We start from the raw sequence: 20,726 nt of genomic DNA on the forward strand, positions 1-20,726 counted from the left end.
TTCACCTGCTTTTCCACAAGGGAACATTGCTGCTGGCTCATGCACAACTTGATACAGAAGGACCTTTTCTGCAAAGCTGTTTTCTAGCTATATGGACCCCAACATTTATCAGTCTATGGGATTGTTTCTCCTGGTGTAAGATATTGCATTTGCCCTTGTTGAACTTCATGAGATTCCTGTGAGTCCATTTTTCCAGCCTGTTGAGCTCTCTTTGAATGTTAACACAGCTGTCTGGTGTATCAGCCACTCTTCTCAGTTGTGTAGTGTCAGTGAAAGAAGGCAAACTTGGACCTTAGTTTTGTAAATTGCTGCAGTGGTACTGAAGATTAGGGTTGAAATAGGTCAAAAGGAAGTGTCTTGTGGGGACTATCAATACATTTTGTGTGGTGATATTATCAAGGAAAAAGAAACATCTAGAAGCACTGAGAAGGAAACATGACAGCTGCTGCCAATGCGAAATTGGGAAATGAAGCAGTAAGCAGTGCATATTTGGTATTTCATAAATAAATCTCTTCACCTCTGATAGAAAAAAGGTTTGTCTTGGAAGAAACCTTCAAAGATCAAGCCTAAACCCTCTGCCATGGGTAGGGACACCTTCCACTAGACCAGGCTGCTCAAAATCCTGTCCAGCCTAACTTGGAACACTTCCAGGGATGGGGCATCCAGTGTCTCACCCCCCCCAACCATAAATGTTTTGTCATTATGTCCAATCTAAACTCCATCTTTCAGTGTAAAACCACAACCTCTTGTTCTGTAGCTACAAGCCCTGGTAAAAAGTCTCTTTCCAGTTTTTTACAGACCCACATTGTATATAAAGATCACAGTAAGGTGTCCCTGGAGCCTTCAGGGTGAGCAACCCCATCTTTGTCTTTTTTTCTTAGGCAAGGTGTTCCAGCCCTCTGAGATCATTTTTGTGGGCCTTCTCTGAACCTGCTCTAGCAGGTTAATGTCCTTCTTGCACTGTGAACCCCAGAGCAGGGCATGGTACCCCAGTAGGCATCTCATGATGTAGAGGGAAGAAGAGGGACAGAATCAATTCCTTTGACCTGCTGGCCAAATTCTTTTGATGCAGCCCAGGACACAGTTGGCGTTCTGGGCTGCAGATGCAATGATCCAATGATTTACCTTCTAGCACCTCCCAGTCCTGAATTTTTAGCGGGGCCATTCCCAAGCCCTTTGTCCCCCAGTCTAGGAATTGCCACAGCTCAGGTGCCAGACATTGCATTTGGCCTTGTTGAACCTCATGTGTTTCACATGGGCCCACTTCTCAGGCTGTCAAAGTCCATCTCAATGTGACCAATTCCCTTAAACGAATCAGTTGCACTGCAAAGCTTGGTGTCATCTGCAGACTTGCAGAGGTTGCAGTCAGTCCCATTACCTGTGTCATTGATGAAGATGTTGAGTAGTGTTAGTCGCATTTTGGACTCCTGAGGGGCACCACTAGTTATTGGTTTCCACAGAAGTGTGAAGCCATTGATTCTTTGGGCTGAGTTTCATTGACTCTTCAGATGCAGTCATCCAGCAAGTTCCTCATCCATGTAATAATCCATCCCTCAATGCCCTATTTCTTTGAGTGGCAAGAATTTTGTGGGGGACCATATCAAAGACATTCCAGAAGTCTTAAATAGATAGTATCTGTTACTCTTCCCATGTCCATGGATACAGTCACTTTTTCAGAAGAATGTGAATATAATCTTCTGAGAGATTGATTGTTGTCCTGCAATATGTCCTCCCATATAGCTGAAATACTCTTTGGAAAGTACTTACAGAAATTTAAATGCAAGTATTAATTAATGGCTTAGACCGTCTAATGAGTTTCCTCCTGCCAGATTTGACTGCTGGTACTGTAGGTTGTGCATGCAGGGTTTTTTTAGGATGAGGGGAAAAACTGGATGTGACAAGAGTATAGTCTTGAGTTACTTCCTTTTTTGAAAGGTTATATTTGCAATATTGGTTTTAAGAGTATTTCTAAACAGTGAGGGAAAAGGTTATTCCTTGATCAACTACCTGTATGTGCTCAGACAGTGGCTCTCTTGTGTTTGTTGGCCACAGACATTTGATGCAGGTTCTCACTTCCTTATGAAATTCAAGGAAGCACATGAAAAACCGGAAGATGTCCCTTTGGAAAGGAAGTGAATATGATAATGAAACTGAACTCAGTAATACATGTTTTTCTCTCACGTCTTTCTGCCTGCTTGAGTTGAATAAAATCACATTTCTTCTGTTTTACAAAAGTTGATATGACATAGTGTCTTTTTAGGTCTCTAAATGACTTATGTATTTTCCAGATATTTTTCAGAACACCTCTATGGAGCTTGGGGGTATCTGTTGATAGTATTACTGATGCTAGTGCTGATAAGATTTTCGAATTTTTTTTCTGTGTTTATTTTTCAAGTGTTTATTTAGAAGAGCACAAGAGAAGACAGTTATTGCAGTTTGGGACTAGGCATAACCTTTTTTCCACTGTTCATTTACAATCACATCTGAATTTTTAATTCAGTGCTTTTCAAGAGATACAGAAGAGTACATCAGACATCTGTTCTGTTTAAGAACAGAAGAATGCTCTGTTTAATGATAGGAATTTAAAAACAGATATTTAAGTTTAAAAAGTGTTTAATTAAAATATGGTGTTTGAGACTTCAACAGAGCTGCTTAAAGGTGAGGAGTGGGATTGTAGGAGCTTGTGCTCTATCTTTATGAGCAAGGAGCCTAAAGGAGACCTGTCACGTTTTAATTATAGGAACTCTATTTCACAAAGACATACTAACTGTCTCTGGAAGTCTTTGTCAGAGATTAAAAATATAATTCCACATTTTAAGTCCTGATTAAAGATCTCTTTATAGCTGGACTTTACCTAAAATGTGGGAGGTAAAAAGCTGTGCTACCTTTAAAATTGTTAGGGAGTGCTCGCTCAGAGACACAAATGCTGTTTTTTGTATGCTGAGTTTTGGGACTTTATGGTTTGGTTATGGAGATGCTGGGAAATAAAAATCTGAGGCAATAAAACCTACATCTAAACAGTACAGTAATATGGGTTTGTAATTCCTTTTCTCCCATTGCAAATAGGAAGAACTTCTGGGTTTGCAACAAAATGGTGGGTGAACTACCAATGTTTTTAAAATCACTGCTGCAGCTAATTATCTTGGTGCAGTCACTTAAGTATGCATCATTGCACTCTTCTCTACCTTCCCACTTTCCTCTGAAAGTGGACACAGCCTTTGCTCTGCAAGTAAAGATAATAATTGGTACTAAAACGGACCTGTTACTCATCCTTTTTTGAGCACATTTCTTGTGGCAGATGTCTAGTTTTTAATTAACTGCTAATGAACATGCCTAGTAGACCATGATACTGCTGCCAACCTACTCCATTTTATATCTCACTGCTGCTAAGCTCTTAAAAGGTTACAGAGCAGGCATTAGTGTCTTTGAAGTGATGGGAAAGTGATTATATGCATAACATAATTGTTTGTAGGATCTACTATGGCAAATGTTTAGTTAATAAATGCATCTGGTAAACATTGCTGTTATCCCTCTCCCTGGTCTTTCATTTCTTACTTTGTGTGCAGCACATATTCTTTTTATCCCTTCTACAAAGATAATACAATGTGCTTTTAAAAATCAAAGTTTTTTAAATAAAAAGAATATGAACTTCTGGAAAGGATCATCTTTGTGGGTGATTCCTCATCTCTTAGGGAGAACTTTAAACCTATTATGAATAAATCTTATATAAGCAATAAATAAGTATGCTGAAGTCCTAAGCAGCAGTGAACTTCAGATAATAAACATGAAATCATGGTATGACTTGGGTGGCTTAAAAGATCATGATCAGGATTTCAGTCTTAAGTCAGTTTCATATAGTGCCATTGTCCCGGTTTGAGACAAATTTATGGATCTTTGTGTACCATGCCCCTTAGTAGCCGTTTGCAAATCTACAGAGAGGTGCAGAGCAGCTTTGCAATGCACTTTCAGCTCTTATAGCACACCTTGCCCATTTCTCCCCACTATCCGTGTGCAATACCACCAGAGAACACAGGACACAACCCTCCCACTCTCAGCTTCAGAACCTTTTATAGAGCATTAATCTGTTCCTCCTTTCTCAGACTTTCAAAATGCATGGTGTGTAGGCTACAACCAGAGCCAGGGAAATGGTAGGTAACGTGCTCTTAACATTTCTTAAAACGTTAACCTATGCTTCCTGAAATCAAGTAGATTAACTTGTTTGCTAATTAAACCAGGCAGAAGAGAGATGAATAAGGGTTACCTTCATACACTTGCTGAAGAGTAGAGACAAGAATGGGAACAGTTTAACTCCTGTTCCTTGTTTTGACCTTCCCATGGTCACACTGCAAAAGAAGCTAATTTGAGCTTACTGTTGGAGAAGGGAGGAGGCTTTTCTCTGTGAAACTGCTTTGGAAGGAGTAAATCACTTTTTTTCCAAACTGGTTTGGAAGGAGTAAATGCACTTAGGCAGTTGCACACCAAAACGAGGTAATGCAGGGTGATAGTGCAGCTGGGGACAAGTAAGACCAATGCCAACAATGCTGCACAGCACTGCTGATTCATGCTGTCTCAGAGCTAGGGTGCAGATGACTGACCTGGCTGAAGCGGTCAATGAGGAAGGAGGTGGCTAAATTACCATCTCTGAGAGAGGCTGCCAAAATATCAGGTTATCTCCTGTTTTGAGGAAATGTGCTAGAAACTACTAAGTATTGTTAAAGTCTGGGAGAAGAGGGATGTCTTCTTGTTCTTTAGAGACTGGATCCAAAAAAACAAACCAAACCCCTGCAATCCTGTCAGAATTTACAGTGCTTCTTACTGATAGTTCTTCAGTTAAGTGAAGCTTCACTAGCAATAACTGATTGATATTTTAGAAAGTGGTCTATTGTGTTAACTACTTAAAATAAAAATGATTCTTAATGCTTCCTTCAAAGTGTTACCTTTTGTGTTGTTGTAAACACATTGAATGAGAAGACTAAGAAGTACCTCACTTCTACCTTGCTTTCTAAACATACTAAAGAGGGTGGTGATCAGATGTATGTATTGAAGTTTAGACTAGCAAGGCTGTTTATGCGGCATTTGAAAATAAATTCCTGATACATGGTGTGAGAGATTTGGTAAATGTGTGGCTTTAAAAAATTGACTAAATGGATTGTGGTAAATTTAAAGATTTTCCTGTATATCAAAGTAAGTAAATGCTGCATGAGAGTTGGGACAGCAGGAAAGTGAAAAATTATCAAGTCCAGTCTAGAGTTCTTAACTGTCAGCCCCTGTGTCTGCATAATTTTATAAACAGCTCAAGGCATGTCTTGGGATGGGGTTAGGAGAAGTAAAAGTGTAGGAGTGCAGTAGTTATATATATAAATAGTAATAAATAAATTCATTTATATGCCAGTAGATGTTATACAGGTATTGCTGACAGTTTGTCTTGAGAAATCTTCACACCTGTGGAAACACATAAAATATTTCTGCATTATTTTGAGTTGAGGCTTTTTTTGGAATAATGGGTGAAATATTGTAAGCTGCAGTCTAGGTATTATTTCAGTAGCTGCCAGCAGTATTGTAACAATTTTACTTGCTCTTACAGGACTACTGACATTCACCTGGTCAAACTTGAGTTCATCCTGTTCAGATGTGTTTATCTGTCTCCTTTTCGATCCCATGAATTGGATTGTACTGTAGCTGTATCTGCCTTGAGCAGAGGGATAGTGGAGAGTGGCCAAGGTGGAGAGGATTGTTCTGTCTTCTATTCATATGCCCAGACACAAGGAAGCAGGAGAGAGCAGAAGAAAATCTGTTAAACTTGAGCAGATTATGGGAGCTATGACTAAGCTAAAGATGGTTTTGAAGCTTCATTTTCTAAAAAAAAAAACCTGTGCTGAGCATTTTGAACAAATTAAATGGATAGCTGAACTTGGTAAACATTAATAAAACCATGAAAGTTTTAACTAGAAAATATCTTAGAATTTAAACTATGGGGAAGACATTCTATTGTAAAAACTCTGTTTCTAAAATTGTTTACAGGTTATTTTAGCACATTGGTTACAGGGTTGTATGTCTATGATTTTGATCTTGCAAGCTCCTTTTAAAACAGGGGAAGGTATTCATTAATAGAGAATTCAATGTTATCTGGAATACCTGGATTTTAAGCTCAAAGCTGGTTCCTAAACAGGGTGTTACATCATTAATAATTCCCCCTCTTTCCCCTAAAAACCTTAGCTAGAATAAAATGCAAATTAAACTTTACTAAATATGAAATTCAGCATATCTTTTACATTTTTTAATATTCAGAATAGAAATGTACTTGTTTCCAAACTGGGGGAAGAGAGGGATGTGAGTTTAAATCAATCTTGCCACTGAAACTTTTTTTTCCCAGAGCAGTGATAAGCTTTTCTATAGAAAGAAAAAGGTGTTTGAGTCTTCTGCTGCTGTTCTTTGTTGCCAGAGATGCTGTGGTAGGCAGTAACTGCCCAAAACAACCTATACTTGTTGAACTTATTAGTCAGGCTGCAAAATAAGTATCCAGCTAGCCTTTTTTGGGTAATGGGACGTGAGCAGAGTTGTCCACAGACAGCATGATATAACGCAGTGTATATAGCGTGGTGGGTTAAAGGGGAGAGGCTAGATGAAGAGGAAACAAATAAATATCAAAATCCACTATTGATTCTCAATAATTAACCAAACTTCTACCTTATCCTTCCCAAACTGTGTGCTATACGTTTTTCTTCTGGGGATGATGATACCGCTGGGAGCAGCAGCAGCAGTTGCAGGCTCAGCATCTCTCCCATGGCCATGGACCTCCAGTGCCTCTAACGCCGCATCCGTCAGGACTTCAGCCTCCAGGAATCCCTCCACTTGGAAGCAGTGCTGGCCTTCTTGCCCTCTCTAGTGCTTTGGGTGGGCAGTCTCACTTGGCAATAAAAGATGACAAGAAACATCATGATGCAGACCACCACAGAGGTGAGAGGCATGGCAGGCCTGATTAGGACATTGTCAAATTTGTGCATTGCTGCAAATTGTGTGCATCTCTAAAGAATTCAAATTATATAGAATGAGAAAAAACTGTTGGCAAACTAAAATGTCTGCATATATACCACTGAAGCAAAATTCAGCTTGGAATTTTTTTATACTTTAAAGGGGATCACTAGGTGTCACCTGCTCTGTACTTTGCAGGGCCTTTTGACGTCCTGGTAAATGCTTAGTTGTAATAGCAGTAGCCTGCACCATATTGTGGAAAATTGTTAAACTGCATAATGGTGATTTATTTCAAAGAAAGTAATGTTGTTGAATGGGTTGGGGGGAAGGTAGGGGAAATAAGAAGTTAAATTTTGAAGTGAATGCGTTCAAAAAAAGATTTAGATAATTCCATCTGTTACTTTAGTTTCATAAGCTTAAATTCTAGTACTCAGTTAAATATTGGGCAAAATTGCACTTGACTAATTTTTGAAAAGAAAATAATTTATTCTGTCATGAAATAAAACTAGGCTTTGTGTATGGTTAAACTGTAAATCATGTTTACAAAATACTGTAATTTTCAGGAAATCACTGTATTAGGAATGTGCAATGAGTTATATAAATAAAAGCCATTTTAAAACTGTTTGTGGCTTGTGTTCTAATTTTTTTTCCCCCCTTTTTTATTTCTGTTCTTGCCTCTGTGTCCGAACGGGCATGTCTGTCCATTTCTTGGTTACTGCGGGAGCAGACAGAGAGCCAGGCACAGTAAGTACCAACATTCCTGCTAACGTTTCCATTTCCAATAATGCAATAATCATATGTTGTGCTGTTTGTTTGTTTTGTCTTCTTTTTAGTCATTTTTATGATAAAAGGTGTATGTGTTTTCTGTTAATGTATGTCTTGGTTTATGCAGAACACCAGATCATTTGTTTGATGGACTGTGTGAAAGAGTTTTGTTTCTGAGCAGAATGCTTTTAGGCAAACTTGAGCTTGAGTTTGCTTATTGGTGGCAGAAAGAGGGCATGAAGCTGCAAATCAAAAAGATCACTGGAAATACATAATTTTTAGTCCAGAGTAAAGATGTTTAGTCTCTAGGATTTTGAAGACTTAGAGTTGGAGAACAGGTGAGAAATTTAAATATGATAATTTTAAATGTGTCATGATGGTGTTTGGCCCTAGGAGGTTTTTTTAACTGCATCTGTTTAAGCGATACTAATGTCATTACTGCTTAATTTGTGCTTCAGGTGTAACTTCTACAGCGATACTTTTTTCCCTGTAGACATAAGATGTAATAGAATTGGTCTTATCTGAAAAGCCCTCTAAAGAACTACTTTGTTACAGCTTTTTATACTGTTTTGTTTTGAGTGATATTGCTGTATTAATCTGTTAGAGATGGTCATGTGCAATTTAATGTCAATTCAAGTAACAAAGCTAATTCTCTTTGTTTATGTCATAGGTGAATTTGGGCTCTATTTTACTCCTTTTCTCAATTAGAAAAGACAAGAACTAGGAAAAGTTATTTGACAGCTTTACAGCACTAAACTTCTGATTTTTATTGCTGCTTATTTAAGATATATATACAAGACTTGCTTGACATTTATTTACTGGAAACTATCTGCATATCTTTTGCAGCAGTCTTTTAGTGTTAGATTGCTAAGCAAAAAGCATTCATTTCAGCTTGCTTAATGTTATTAATGACAGTGTAACTGCAGAAATAATTTTAAGCTGGGTTTTTATGAAGTCTCTGACTTACCAAGGACTTTTTCCTCTGTGTGGGCCATACTTCTTTGAGTGCTGCTAGCTGCAGGAATCTCAATAACTTTCCTTAAGGGCTAAGGAAGGAAGTCTGCACAGTGTGTCTGTGTGCACACATACATGCACATGTGGTAGTGATGGCTCTGTGTTTTGATTTGGTTATGTTTCCTGTCCTTGCCCTGGTCCCAGCTTCCCCTGCCCATCATGCAATTTGGTCAAGGGTCTGGGTTTAAAATCAGATGCTTAGCATTGTGAAATTTGGACTCTGAATTCATCTTGTAGCTGAGAATAGTCCTTGCCTATGGAAGGAGAACTGTCAAAAATTAAGCCTGGCTTTTGTGTTGCGGGAGAGTTGCTGATCAGTTGCTTAGTTTACTGTAGATGTAAATTTTACTTAAACTATAAAGTTGTTGCTGTAGTTGCTTCTGTCTCCATATGTCTAACCGATGATTGCTTGGTTATTACCTGAAGCAGACTGGTAATAACTGGTTTATGCTGGGTTTGTCACTAATTAGCTTTTAAATAATCTGAGGCTTTATATCATAAAGGAATTTTGCCATGTGGATATATTGAGTTCTGGATACTACACTATGGTCATTCTAGTTTCTTTTTGGTCTCAGTGTAGGATAATACTTCATAGCTGACTTTAATAGCTGAATACAGGTGAACTTGAACTTAAAATTGTTTAAATACAGTGTTACATCAAAATCTTGACTTAACAGTAAATTATATCTTCAAACAAAGAATCATAATTTAAGAGATAGTTAAGTTCAACTCTGTGGCTAAAATGATCAGCTGGGAATTATGGGCTGTTCAAGCTTCTCTAATTCTCTTGTATTTTTTATGGAATTTTTAAAATATAAAATATATTTTTAAGGATAATATGAAATGGATCTCAAGTACACAAGGCATAGCAGCAGGTCTGTTTGGTTATTATGTGTGGTTGAAATCATTTTATGACATCTGGGTCATCAAGGTAAAATCAATTTGATTTTCAGAGTAGCATTTTAAAAGTAATGGTGCTGCCAAAAAAATACTGTGCAGTTCTACAGTATGATTTCCATCAAATATGTCTAGCATGACCTTCGAGCACTATCAGTAGAAGCTAACAGCTTAAAATGTGGAAGTTTGAAAAATTAAAATTTATTGCTTGTCTATGGGGTTTTAAATTGAGTTTCTGGGACATAACTTTGGGTTAAAGCATATTGTGACAGACTGGAGCGTATTCATTTTTAAATTAGATTTGGTTTATTTTTTTAAAGTCTCCTTAGATAAATAAGCAGTCACAAGCTTTTATGTATTGTATGTTTTGAAATACAACAAAAGTAGTGAAATTCTTGTATTTATAAGTTAATATAAAGACATGGTTTCATTATTTTTTTATTTTGACCAGTTTAACTACTTTTGTTATATCTAAATAGCAAGGCCTGCATTTTTCTTTTATATACTAGCTTAAGTTCCAGAAGGCAAAATGAAAAAATGTTTTTTGGTAAATGCGTGTTTGTGTAATATATAACATTTAAGTTATTAATAATAGTATACTTCCTACATGAATGCTAAAATTATTTTGTCAAATTTAAATTGTGTGACTACATGAATAATGGCTGGTGGGTTTTGGCTGATGTATCTCTAACTGTCCCAAACTGGGTCATGTTATTGTGCAAATGCAGGTATCCCTTCTAATGTGGCAAATTCTGTCTGCAGGTAGCGAAGCCAGGCAAAGGAAGCAAGTTTTGCAACTGAAACTGAAAGCTTTGAGAGACAGCAATACAAAAGAACTTTGATGTCCACACTTTTTTCTTTAGGAAACATCCAGGCAACCTTTTTTAAACTCGTTATAGGTGTTCATTTATCACTTGTTTTCCCACTATTCTAGTATCCTGTTTGGACAGCACAGAAATGCAAATGTTTTGATGCACTCTGTTGTAACAGTAGTAATTTGTAGACAGTGAAATCTTACTTCACTGTGTTCTTAGGATTTACATTAGCTGATGTTTATCTTTTGTCCTCATGAAAAACACTGAGCTTATTTTCTAAGACCTAGAAAGCATTCATAAATTTTCCCAGACATTTTTTTGCCTTCATTGTTAAGCCTAAATGTTGCTATTGTTTTGTAAAGAAAATGCTCTTTTCCTACAGTAGAAAAATATTCTGTGCCCTGAGCTCTCTATCCTATTCTTCACCTCCCAGTCTTGGAGAAATGGGGCGTGAACAATTGAGTGCTACTTTTTGAGTGATATTATGTGCAAGCTGTTTTTGTGTTGTGTTTTAAGTCTTTTAAAGGGGGGAGAAAAATCATAAAAGTTGTTATATGGAAGTATAGTGTACTGATAAGCATAGCACAAGTATGTTTCTTGGACTTTGTGAAGAAAGAATGGCTTCAGACTACAAATTATCTTCAGCAGAGGTTGCTCGTGTAAGAGCTGTGTGTTGCTGTGTTGCAGTTTAGTTTGTAGGTGACAGAAGGCAGCATGACAGTAGAAGATAGAAGGTTGATAACAAAGGACAAGGGGATTGAGGTGGTCTGGTACAAATTTTTAGGGATACCTTGATTTTGACAAACATTAGCTAGAAAATACTGAAATCAACAGAAGTCCTAGTCCTTGTTAATGTCTTCTGATTGTAAAATCAATATAACTTGAAATGGTGGGTGAAAAGAAGGTGAAGTCAAGTAGCTTTCCATCACAAGTAATTTGACATGAAACCTACTGACTTTTTAAGTCAGCTTTTGGGTTGTAGACATGCGTGTTTGCAATAAGCGTATTGAACAAATTGAAGTTAATGATTCTGAAGCAGAATAGGTTTGAGCCCAGTCTTCTTTTGCCTTTCTGGGGGATTTTGAAGTACATCTTCCATTTCCTGTATTCCTGTCAGTGACTCCTGACAATGAGTAACTGATGATTTTGGTGTAGTTGTTAGACTTGATGCTGTTTTGCCTACTCAGCAAGGAATTGCACCTGTTTCTATCTGTAGGTAGCACTTGTGTGTGGTGCAGTGGCAGGGCAGAGGTCCCATGTGTGGTGAAGAAAAATAAACACAGAGGCTCTACTGAGCACTGCAGGCAAGGCCAAGTTGTTAGCTGTGGTAACTGGTTGTGATGGCTGGTGGCTGTCCTTGGCACGGATGTATGGAGAGTCAGGGAATCACCAAGCACAGAGCAAGCCTATGTGTGTACACATCTTTGGGGGAGAGGGGAGTGAGAGACCTTAGGAGCCCAGCACTAGAGAAGATCTTAATTGGGACCAGGTGTAGTTGAACCATGTGCACAGATGTAATGTAAATACTGTTATTTAATTGCTGTAATGATCAGCATAAAGTCAATTGTCAGTTCTGTATGTACTATTCTATATGAATTGTCTGTGCTGTATTACAAGTGGGATAATGGGGTAAATGAGATATTGGGTGCTCTCAGCCTGTACTGCTGGTGCACATACTTGAGGTTTGGAAGTGGTTCCTGTGTGGAACAGTATGGCAGTCAAAGAGGTGCATTTGAATAATGTGCATTATATTCCTAGTAGGGAACCTGCCTTCTTTCTGTGCATCATGACTGGGTTTTTGCTTCACATTTGCCTTCTGGTGGTTTCAGTATTTAACTTTTTCTGGAAGCAGAGTTGCTTTAGGATCACAAGTTGCCTGTTATATAGCATTTATGCCGTCTGGTAATTCTGACAGGAAGTAGTGCTACATTAACGTTTTTATTTTCTTTTGGGACTTATTTGAAGAAAAGGGCTTCATGTGTATAAAACAAATGATCAAAAGAAAAGGAAAACACAAAAAACTGATTTTGACAACTTGCTCTGATCTGAGCTTCATGATTTGCAAACGTTGCATTGGTTAATCCTTAACAGACTGAACTCTAAGTATGAAAGCGAGGAATATCCTCAGTTATGTATCTAATCTGTTGAAATTAAGACAAAATAAAAATTGATGCCATGAAGTTTCTCTTTAGGGATATCAACTATGCATCTATATATCTTTTTGCCCTTTTTGTATAAGTGGGTTATTATTGAAGATCAATCCCAACTGAAAATTTCTGTAGAGTTATTAAAAAAAATATTATAGCCAAAATAAAAATTCTTGTCCTACTTCTGAAAATAAGTCAGTTGTTAGTAGACCTTGTTAGAAGAACTAAACAGATTACTCTTCTAAAGAGAAGATAAGGAGACTCTGATATTGTGAAACTGTTGCTGCTGTCTTCTGGCTGATCCTGTTTGATAGCGGACATGTAGCAAATATAAACTCCACCAGACCTGAAATGAGGAAAGGTGGCTTTTGGTATGCTGCCCTCACTCTTCCCTGAACCTTAACATTACAGGGGTGAGAGATATCAATAGCCCAATGATCATCTCTTTACCAGTTCTTGTTTGTATTTTCATTTACTTAATTTGTTCTTCAGTATTCTGGATTTACCATTTGCACTACTTTAAAAGATTCATAATTTCACATTGTTGAATGAATTCTTACATTTTTGGTAGTTTGAATTATGGTACTAGCTTACAGCAAGGTATTCTTTCTTTACCTGATTTTAGTCACAGTTGTTAGAACTTTCTTGAACTTCTGTGGGAAACAAAACAGGAACTTTTTAATTTTCGAGTTTACTGATAGATTTTGCCATAAAAAGAGCACAATCTTATTTGCAATTTCTCGTGTAGCTATTGGGAAATGAGCTGCTCTACAACAACTTCTAGTGTGGATACTCTGATCACAAAGAACAGTGGTTTAAATTAATGTGGTAAGTTATAGAAAGGTGGTGTAAATAGGACCAGAGGTGATATGTTTTGCAGAATAGGCTTGTGATATAATTACATGTTTGTGTGAGAAACCATCAGTCTTTTGAAGAAAAAAACAAATCTAATAATCTTTGTTTGGCATTTAGGACACAGTGGGAGCTGGGATTTCCTGCATATGTTTCACGGTTTTGAAATTCTACAAGACAAGCAGTATAAAATATTGTCAACATTGTCTAGGTAGACTAAATTTAAAAAGAAAAAACACCTACGGGTTGCCAAAAATTTGCAAGCTGTAACTCCAAATAGTAGGTTTGCTAAATTTTTTCCAGTTGTTGCCCCTTTGCCACCTTTCTGCTATTCACACTTTTTTTTTAGAAAATTAAACAAAGGAACTGACTTTATTCTCTTTCCTGCATTTGCTTTATGGTTTTATTCTAAATTCTTCAGTAGTAAAAGAGATATTTTTAATTGTTTTTATTAAGGAAAGTATCTCTTAACTAAATGGCTTTCCTCCAGAAGAGGAAAACATCTCTGGTCAAGTTTGAATTACCACCTTGCTTCTTAGTGTTTTTACTGCTTCTTAAGATGTTTCTACTGCCACAAACATGATGGATTCAGTATTAAAATGTTTAAAATTAGTTTTAAGGGTTTTCAGACTAGTGAATGCCTGAATTTGTGTGCATCTGGGAGGAGATAAGGGGTTAAATTCCGACTGTATTTGTCAAGGCAATTAGTTCAATGATCCAACAAGCCCACCTTTTAGTACAAAACATTTCGGTAAAGACATTATTTTGAGCTTCTTTATACTGAATTTCAATAGACCCTCCTATATGCCTTATGTAAGCCCTTTGGCATTTGTTTAGCTTGAATAGTCATGAATAAAAGAGCTTAGAGTTGGCTTTAAAGTGCAGCTTCTGAATTAGGAAAAAGAGGATTCAGATTGCCTTATGTACCCTGTTTCCTTGTCCTCCTCCTTGGGGCTAAACATTTGTGTCTGAGCAAAACTATCTTGATGTGTTCAGGTTTTAAAGGGGAAGCTATTCAGTGCACAGTTCACTGGTTATTAGTATATGTTTATGATATATTACAAGTAAATATCTCTGTCTCTTGGGTAGATCTAAATATGTTCTTTGAGGGCTTACACTGAAGTACATGTTGGTATTAGACTTTTCTCTTGAGAGAGATATATGTATGGATGCAAACGCATGTTTACTTATATATTTATGTGAGCCTGTATTTATTTATCTAAGCATGTACTTGGCTTTTAGGATCTAGGCTTACCAGGTCTTTGTGAAAGGAGATTTTTTTCTCAACTCATTCAGTATTGTTCACAGCATTAACACATCAGTGAACAAATTGCCCTCTTGCATATGCTAATCCTGCACTTAAAAGAACTCATTGTAACACATTTTAATGCTTTAGCTGGAACTGAGATGGAGATGGGAATCAGGAATCACAGGCATGTCAAATCGTCATGTGACTGAAAAATGTCTAAAATGCTCTTTGGGTCAACAGTTTGTACTTAGCATAACTTTGCTTGAATGAAAGCAGTCCATGTAGTTTGAGGAAAAGATTAGTCTCTGCTTTTGTCTTTTGTGTGTGTGTGTTGGCCTCAGTTTTTCAGATCAAGTCTGATTAAACAAGACTTTAGCCTTAATTTCACACTAGTAGTGAATGTTATGCTGGAAGTAAAAATATTTGATCTTTGTTTGCAATACATTTGTTGAAGGAATCCAATTGGAGTTTACTCCAGCTAACAATTGATTACTGCATAACTGTATTCAGCAAATACTTGTTATTTTAAGCATTAAAGGCAAGCTGTTATTTATTGTCCATACCTGCAGGTGTAGACATACCAAAGCTTCATCTATTTCTGATATTCTAGAAGTGACTTATCAATCAGATTATATGTAGTAAATCTCTTTTATTAGATGGGATCTGAGTATTTAAAAAAATAATAAAATCGTTGTTACTTGCTCATGAATAAACAGCAAGCCTGTCTCTCCTAAACAATAAATTCACTTGAATTAATTAGTTAAATAGATGGTGACTGACAAGTGAACTAAACTTTTGATAAGTTGAACAATGAAAAGCCAAGCTCCTTAGAATGCATGAAGCTGTACATGTTTGCCTGGAGGACTTTGTTTTGAATTAAATTGAAGACTAAGCAGGTATCACATTTCTAAAGCATCTATCACATCAGTTTGAGTTTGTAAGAATATATGAGCAATCCTAAAACGGATTTTTGATTGACCTTGTTTTTTGTCTTTACAGAGTAATTCTCTGTTGGTCCCGGACAGTCTACGAAGCACAGATAAACGCAGGAATGGCCCTGAATATGCCAATGACATCAAAAAGAGAAAGGTGGATGATAAGGATTCCAGCCACTATGTAAGCAAATCTGTGTCAAAGAAATGATTAATTTATTTGCACATGCTGTGCTTGTATGAGGAGTAAAAGAGCTGTGAAGAACAAGGCAACTCTCTTATGGCTGAAGTAGTACATGAATATATGTGCCAGAGGGACACAAGATTTAAGTTGTGGGAAGAGTAGTGACTCAGTAGTTTGGGATGTTGTTAAGTTATAGGCCTCAACAGACATAATTGTTTGGGATTCACATATGCCCTGGAGCGTTTCTCAGAGTTTGTGACATTCTTTCTGGACTGCTCTAAACTCAGGTTTGTTTGAAATGGAAGATTTTGTTATTGAGAGGGGTTTGGTAAATTTTATTGATAACTAGCTCTTACCATGCTGAGTTATAATTGCAAATTGCACATGTTATCAGGCTGTACCAACTAACTGAAGTTTGCTTTTGGCTGAAACAGCAATTTCAGCAGAAAGCAAATTGAAATATTGAAAGTTCACAGTTTTGTGTTCTGCATTTTTGACTTGCTTGCTTGTTGCTTGGTTTCAAAGAGACACTTCAGTACAACAATGTATGTGAACCTCAGAAGGTTCACACAGGCTTTCAACTTCAAGTCTAAATGCTCAGACAAATCACAGGATGGTACTTGAACAGGCCTAAGGGACTAGGACTGGTGTGAGAGAGTACTGAAAAGCAAAATTTAAATCTAGGAGAACATACTGTACTTTGACATAGCAATAATGTGGCAAATTGTCTGGTTTATGTGATTTAGATCACTAATTAATTCTTGGTTACTGAAACACAAGAGAAAATTAGGTGCTATTTTATTTTCTCAATATTTAGTAGGGTAATTTTAATTTCTCTCCACTTGGATAATGTCTTTGAGAAGCTATTGGATGTGTTAGTGCTGTTAATGGTTTTACAAGTTGTATTTCCACCACTTTCTAATAACAATATTTTGATTACAGAAGGGTTTGGCAAACTTCCCCATGTCACTCCCTCAAATTTAAGGGTGTGATATTTTATTGGCATTTTTAATTTTAAATATTTGAAGATTAAGCATTCTCAAGCTACGCTTGATATAAAAAGGAAGAAGAAGCTTAACTTGCTTGTTTTTCCTGTGTTTCTACTGTAAAGAAATGTAAAAGATGTTATTGCACAGTAGAAGCACTTTGTTTTAATCCACATTTTAAATATGTTTCTGCCCACTGTTTGTTTGAAATGGACTTTACAGCTAAAGGCAGCATCAAAATAAAAAATTGAGTAAAGCAAGGATATTTGAAAGTTCCAGATTTATTCTAGTTTTGAATACGGTTTTGTGTTTGTTTTTTTTTTTTTTGAAGGTCCACCAATTATGCAAACACAGAGCTGCTGGTTTTGAGCTCATTTTAGATGAGGCCCTTGTAGGGACAAAGAAATACTGCTTTTGTCAAAAGGGGCATAAATGAGTTATAGGACCTGTAGCTTTCGGAAAAAGAATGCAAAATGAATTTTTTCCCCCTTTTTAACTTTGGACTAATTTTCATATTAGTACCTATGTAGTTTCAGTGTGTGGCTTTATTAGTGAGGAGAATCTTCTGGTATTAGTAGAAGTTACAGGAGATGCCTTTGATAATCCCAGTAAATTTCTATTTATTAAAATGACAAAGTCAGTGGAGTTCACTTAAGCATTGCTTTGCAGCTAATTTTGCCTCCTCCAGAGTGGTGTCTCTGGCAAACAAGTGTCCCATCTACTGTTCTCCCACATTCTCTTACCTGTTCGAGCACTCAGGGTGCTTCATGCTTCTCAAGAGGTGGCAGATAACAGGAGCTAAAGCTTTCATGTCCTTCTTTTGCACCTGTTGGGTGGATAGCGTCCTGAGTAGCAAATAGAGTGACCACTCTTTGTCCAGTGGCACTCTTGGATCCCTAATATCTTTGTGTATTTCTTGGAGCAAGATTCAGCTGTTAACAGAAGGGAAGGGTTGGAACTACCTGTTGGTTTGGGGTGGTTTTTTCAGTTGGATTCTTTGGGGTGGTTGGTTGGTTGATTTGTTGGTTGGTTGGTTTGGGGTTTTTTGTTTGGTTGGTTTTGGGTGGTTTGGTTTTGCTTTGTTTTTTTAAAGCATTATGACCTTAAGTGAGAGAAAGGATCTGGTGTTACGTGTGAAAGCTCAGACACTTTGAAAGGAAGAGATGGGAGACAGTTGAGTAATCTTGTATGTCTGGTTTGTTTGCATAGAAACTTTTTAACTAAAAGTACTTTTATTGGAAATATCGGACTTGTTCCCCCAGAAATTTAAAGTTTTTAAATTAATTTAATTTCTTTGTTTGGTTTTGAGTCAAGACTCACCTTCTGATTTAACCACTGTGAAAATCACTAGACCTCTGCATATCAGAATGTGTCTACTGGAGAATCCTGGCCTCTCTTAGAGACAGGGACCAGGAGGCACTACAGTAACAGCAATAGTTAGTAAAACAGCTCAGCTGCACATAGATATAAGGGAAACAGTTGAACTGCAGCTTGACAAGCTGCAGTAGAACATTTCTGTTCAGGAATGCCCAAGTATTTTGGTTTTCTTGGGCAGAAATGTTGAAATGCCTTGGCATTTTTGAAGTTTTTTCTTCCCCAGAACTTTTTATTTCAAAACTTGCCTTTCTGGAAATGGGGAAAAATGGTACTATCAATTTGAGGAAGACAATTCATCAAATATGTCAAAAAGCTCCATTTTCCTGAGACCTGTTTTTTGGTGTTTTTCCAGGTATGCACAAGCACTACTTTCTCCAAATTAACACAAGATTAGTGTATGAACAGAGTACCTTTCTCTTTTAGGAGTAGTGATTATACTGTTTATGTGGTGGTAATAAGGAGGGGTTTTGGACCATCTTGCACTGATGGTGAGATTGCCATCTTTCAACTAGTTCTACCATACTTGGGTTTTACTATTGTAGCAGAAATAAGGTGTTGTGTTTGTTTTAATTGTTCTCCCTATTGCTAATAACTTAATGAAAGGCTGTTTGTTTTTTGTTTAGGAAAAACAACAAATGTCTGAGTAGATGCGTAGTCTTTCTCTCTGGGCTCTTATTGCACTAATTGAAATGAACACTATATTTATTTATTTTTAATAGGACAGTGATGGGGACAAGAGTGACGATAACTTGGTTGTAGATGTATCCAATGAGGTAACTTTTTTCATTTTTGTAGTCTTGACGTTTGCCCAAAGGTTAAAGCTAGAAGAAAAATAATCCTCTGTGTGGATATGTTAAAATATTCACAACTTCTCCTTTTTATTAGTACTGCAGTTACTGTGTCTTCCTCTGAGCTTTATCTGGTTACCTTCTCGGTTTTTCCTTCTGCTGCTTTGTCCAGGTCTGTTCCCTCTGCAGTTAACATTCTGACACTTCACAGCTGCTCTATAGGGTAGAGGGTTGTGCTGAAGAGCATGTGGAAGGCTGAGGTTTTCAAACTACTGTCTTTGAATGGAAAGGGAAGACATTATCTAATGTTGTATTTAGTAGTAGGGTTATTATTAAAAACGTTGCCTTAAAAATTGCTTGTATTTTAATGTCCTTGGTTAAAGACATTTTCCAGAAATGCTGTTTTTTTAGAATGAAGTTAGTTCAGAAGATTTTTTCAGAGATTGTAGACACTTTTTTTCTCCAGGGCTGAGATTTGGCAATGGCATCAAGGTGAAGGGATGGGTGTTCCCTTTTCTTCATCTTTTATTTCAAATAACACACAGATTTAGGAAGCCTGAATATGGTAGTGAGGTTCTTCAGCTCTCTGCAAAACACAGGGAGAGAAGCTGATAGAGAAGTGTCCTCAGTAGCTCCAGGGGCCCAAACAATGTCAGCCAAATAGAAAAATGGGTGTCCAACTAGTGATTTTAATAATCCTTTCAGAAGGTTGGCTTACAATGAAACTTCTTAATAATCAGTCAGACTTATTGCCCTTTTGTGAGGTGTGATTTCTCCCTGGTGCTATTCTTATGAGCCAAAGGAGCATGGAGAACCTGCAGAGCTCTGATAGCATTGTAACTCATGGGGCTGGCTATTTCAAGTTAAAGTAAATGCAGAAAATGCCTCTGGAACAGAGAAAAATAATCACCTGAGAGGCGGTTTCAGTTTTCCTGTAGATTTAAGTGGCAAGGCAATTACAGATGGTGTTGAGCAAAAATGTGACAGCTATTATGGCATATAAAGATCCCTGTCTGGGCCATTCACCTAAGAGTTGGACTCGATGATCCTTGTGGGGCTCTTCCAACTCAAAATACTCTGTGAAATCTGTGAAGGCATGCGTCTGTCTCTTCTTCTGAAGTAGAGATGAGCAAGGTGTTTATCAACTAAAAGAGGTTATTGAAATGTTTATTGCGACTAGCGGGAACATGGAGAGTGTACATGATAATAAGAGTGTCAAGTTACTGCAGTTTCTGTTGGTCTTCCTTACTCTTACCATGTTTTAAGCACTTGCTTTAGTTTGTACTTAGGTATGCTTTGCAAGCTCTGTGCTTGGAAACGATTTATGATTACATGTAGTGTAAAATAAAAACAGATTGCTAACTATGTGACTTTACTTCTCTAGACTGATGAAAGGATTTCAGCTTTTTTTCTATAAAGATGACAAAATGTCTCATCATTTGCACTTACTGCTTAAATTCCTCTAGTTTGTTTTTTTTTCTCCCATAGACTCCTTAGTGGTGTTTGTGTACCAGTTTATGACATGGCTCTGCGCTGTTCTTCCCTTCCCATTGTTTTAGGATCCTTCTTCCCCAAGGGCAAGTCCCACTCATTCACCACGTGAAAACGGTATAGATAAAACCCGCCTACTGAAGAAGGATGCTTCCAGCAGTCCAGCATCTACAGCCTCTTCAGGAAGTTCCACTTCCCTCAAATCAAAAGAAATGGGTCTGGTAGGTAGCATTCTGTGGTCCAGATAGTATTTTTTC

The 20,726-nt window shown here is 37.2% G+C and overlaps 1 protein-coding gene across 3 annotated transcripts in view; it reads left to right on the top strand.

The window, feature by feature from the left end:
• Positions 1-20,726, top strand: part of TLE1 (TLE family member 1, transcriptional corepressor) — a 74,330-nt gene that overhangs the window by 34,884 nt on the left and 18,720 nt on the right. For all 3 annotated transcript variants that reach the window (XM_039567749.1, XM_039567750.1, XM_019288401.2), the window contains 5 exons: positions 6,753-6,957; positions 7,700-7,716; positions 15,711-15,827; positions 18,910-18,963; positions 20,538-20,690. In XM_039567749.1, the coding sequence (XP_039423683.1) occupies positions 6,753-6,957; positions 7,700-7,716; positions 15,711-15,827; positions 18,910-18,963; positions 20,538-20,690 (546 nt within the window). The remainder of the gene's footprint in view (positions 1-6,752; positions 6,958-7,699; positions 7,717-15,710; positions 15,828-18,909; positions 18,964-20,537; positions 20,691-20,726) is intronic.

This window comes from Corvus cornix, chromosome Z (assembly GCF_000738735.6).
Source record: "Corvus cornix cornix isolate S_Up_H32 chromosome Z, ASM73873v5, whole genome shotgun sequence".
Lineage (NCBI taxonomy): Eukaryota > Metazoa > Chordata > Aves > Passeriformes > Corvidae > Corvus > Corvus cornix.